Below are 2,888 nucleotides of genomic sequence, written 5' to 3' on the forward strand. Positions count from 1 at the left end.
CTTCACTGGGGCAAAACAAAAGCCAGCTGAGGGCAAGAGATTTATTGGTCATTCTCTATATACACATATATTAAACTGTAGTAGAAAGCAGCAGTCACTAAGAGCAGGACCAGCTCATGCCCCTTGCCCCACTACAGCTGGAGACCTGGTCACACAGCCCAGCTTAAACTCATGTTCTTGCCTCCCCTGCACTACATCCAAATTAATGGGGGGAGAGAAGAAGATTAAACCTGCCGATCGTGGGGCCAAGGAGCACAGGAGCAACTAGCAGGGTCTCAGGTGAGCCAGGACCAAAGACCACATCTCCTAGTGATGCAGGTAGAGCTCTGACTTGATCCCAAAAATACAGTCACCTAGAACAGCACTGGGAAAGGTAAGGATAGAGCCCTGAGGTTGTTCTGCCCCACCCAGGTGGAGGTAGGACCACAAGTGGGAAAGGTGGCTCCTCCATCACCGAGCCAGGCCACTGGACCTGGACAAGCACGTGGCATGACACAGCAAGTGCCAGTAAGCACCCAGGGCTTGGAGCAGCTTCCAGGGGACAGCCGCAGGGATGGGGGCACAGCTCTGTGGCAGATACTGTGTGGCAGAGGGGGCTGGTCTGCCCCCAGCCCGGCGCTGGCAGGAGGAACGGTGAGTACAAGTGTCCTCTGGCAGGTGACGTCACTCTGGGAACCAAGCAGCCCAGGCTCCTGGCTGCAAAGGTGCCCACTCTCTGGGGAGTCAGGCAGTGCAAGGCCCAGGAGCTGCCTGGGCCCATTTCAGTCACTTGGTGAGCACCTGGTTGCACAGAGCACACACGAACACCGTCTCCCTCTGAGCCTCCGGGGCTGGAAAGGAAAGCAGGTGTCAGAGACGCTTCCCCCTTCCCCACCACAGGCTAGGGACCCCAGCCACAGAGCTGCTCCAGGAGCTGCAAACCCACCACTGCTCTGTCAGGAGCCAGGCTGGCTGATCAGGGCCTGTCCAGCCTCCTCACCAGGGCTGGGGCAGATCCCAGCAGTGCACAAGTGCAGGTGGGAGCAGCGGCTCTGCCCTCCTCCACCTTTCCACTCACCAGTGGCTCCCATCACAGCCTTGGGGACTTTGAAGGAACAACATCTGGAACAGAAGCTGTTCCCACAGTTACTGCAGCTCCGCTGTGGAGAGAGATGGAGGTGAAACACTGCTCTGGGCCCACACCCAGCCCTCCCCAGCAAACTCCAGATGCATGCTTCCCAGAACTGCCCAGGGCACTGTATGCCAAGCTTCACACGCAGGAGCTCACCCAAGACAACAGGGGTGGCCTTTTCTCCTCTAGTTACCACAGGCACACCCATGCTCTGCTTCCACAGAAAGCTCTCAGGCACAGGAAACGGGCTAAGCCAGGGGACAGAGCAGGTGGCTCCTACACCAGCACACACAGGTACGGCCAGAGGCAGCTTCCAAAGGAGCAAATACACAAAGGCTCCACAGCACAAGGGAGCTCTGGCACCACCAGGCATGCAACAACATCCAGCACTTAACTGTCATCTGCTGCCAGGCTGTGACTGATGCCAGCCACCCGAGCTGCCAGAGAAGGCCAGGGCGAGCCAAGCACGCACAACACCTCTGCCCTAGGTGCAGGCAGCAAGCTGGAGCAGAAGCCAAAGACTCACCCTCTTCTTGAGCACAGAGAAGGTGGCTGCACAGCCCGTGCAGCTCCCTGGAATAAAGAGCAGAGGTCAAGCAGGGCTCTGCTGCCTGGGACCCCAGGAGATCCAGGAAAATCCATGGCTGCTGTCATATCCAACCCAAGACTTTACATTGCTGCACCTCCCCTCTTTACCCATCCTAGAAGGGCTAGGAACATCCTCCCCATGGAGGGGGGATGTCACTGGGGGTGTCAGCACAGCCCTAGCAGGTACCACACCGTTCTGTCCACTCCCAGTTCAGTGGCCAGCACTGGGAGCAGCACGGATCCTGCTCTGCTGAGCTCCCCTGGGCAGGGCCTTACCGAAGTTGTTGCTGGGGCAGCGCTTGCGCAGGCGCTCCGTCAGACGCGACACCTTGCTGCGGATCACCTCATTTTTGCTCATAAAACCGTTGTCCGGGAGGCTGAGGTCAAACTCTGCTGAGCACTGGGAGCTCTCATCATCCTCCTGCAGAGAGGAGAGCCAGCTGAGCACAAAGGGGTGGCTGGGGGCACGCTCGAGGGCTGCAGGGGAGCCCACCCCAGAGACAGGCACCCAACAAGCAGGATGCTTCATCTGGCATTGATCCAAGTCACTGGCAAACTAGGCAAAGGCTGCCAGCTCCAGCTGGGAGGGGACGCCCCTCTTACACAGTGGCTTTGTGGCAGTACTCACCATGACCAGCAGCTGGTTCTCCTTCTCCCGCAGCATGGGACAGAGAGGAGAGGCAGTACAGATGGAGTCAGAGGCACCTAACCCCACAGCCACCCTCCCTGAGGGCCCACCTTGCCCACCAAGGTCCTCGCCCCTTCCCGCCTCAGTTGTCCTGCAGGCACAGCCCACCCCCACCAGCCTCACACCTCGATGGCATCTTTGAACTCTTCATCGGGCTCTGCCTCCTCTGCCTCCTCCACACTGCCAGGGGTAAGGTCCTGCAGAAGATTCACAGAACTAGTCCTGCTGTATCCCCAACCACGTCCAAAGATGGTCCTACTCTTCCGCAGCAGGTTCCAGGACAAAGGACCAGGCCCCAGGCAGTCCCATGAGAAGATGTGAGTCTCAGGTGAGATGAGTCCCTGCCCCAGGTTTCATCCTTACATGCAGCAAAACAACTAAGACAAGCCCACGGTGCAACAGGGCAGTCCCTCCAGTAACTCAGGAGGGGCTCACATGCTCCCAGCAAAGCTGGCAGCTAGAAGTTTGTGGGTAGACAGATACAGGCACAGCCAGACTGCT

General features: G+C 58.4%; 1 protein-coding gene across 1 annotated transcript in view; it reads right to left on the reverse strand.

Annotated features, from left to right (window-relative positions):
- Positions 1-765: 765 nt before the first annotated feature.
- Positions 766-2,888, reverse strand: part of ZFYVE27 (zinc finger, FYVE domain containing 27) — a gene marked incomplete at its 5' end in the record, with an annotated part of 3,134 nt that continues 1,011 nt past the window's right edge. Inside the window, 6 exons of the mRNA XM_008944952.1 lie at positions 766-830; positions 1,058-1,139; positions 1,638-1,684; positions 1,976-2,120; positions 2,328-2,348; positions 2,513-2,728. Coding sequence (XP_008943200.1) covers positions 766-830; positions 1,058-1,139; positions 1,638-1,684; positions 1,976-2,120; positions 2,328-2,348; positions 2,513-2,728 — 576 coding nt within the window. The remainder of the gene's footprint in view (positions 831-1,057; positions 1,140-1,637; positions 1,685-1,975; positions 2,121-2,327; positions 2,349-2,512; positions 2,729-2,888) is intronic.

The sequence above is a fragment of the Merops nubicus genome, unplaced genomic scaffold (genome assembly GCF_000691845.1).
Source record: "Merops nubicus isolate BGI_N331 unplaced genomic scaffold, ASM69184v1 scaffold38747, whole genome shotgun sequence".
NCBI classification, from domain to species: Eukaryota; Metazoa; Chordata; class Aves; order Coraciiformes; family Meropidae; genus Merops; species Merops nubicus.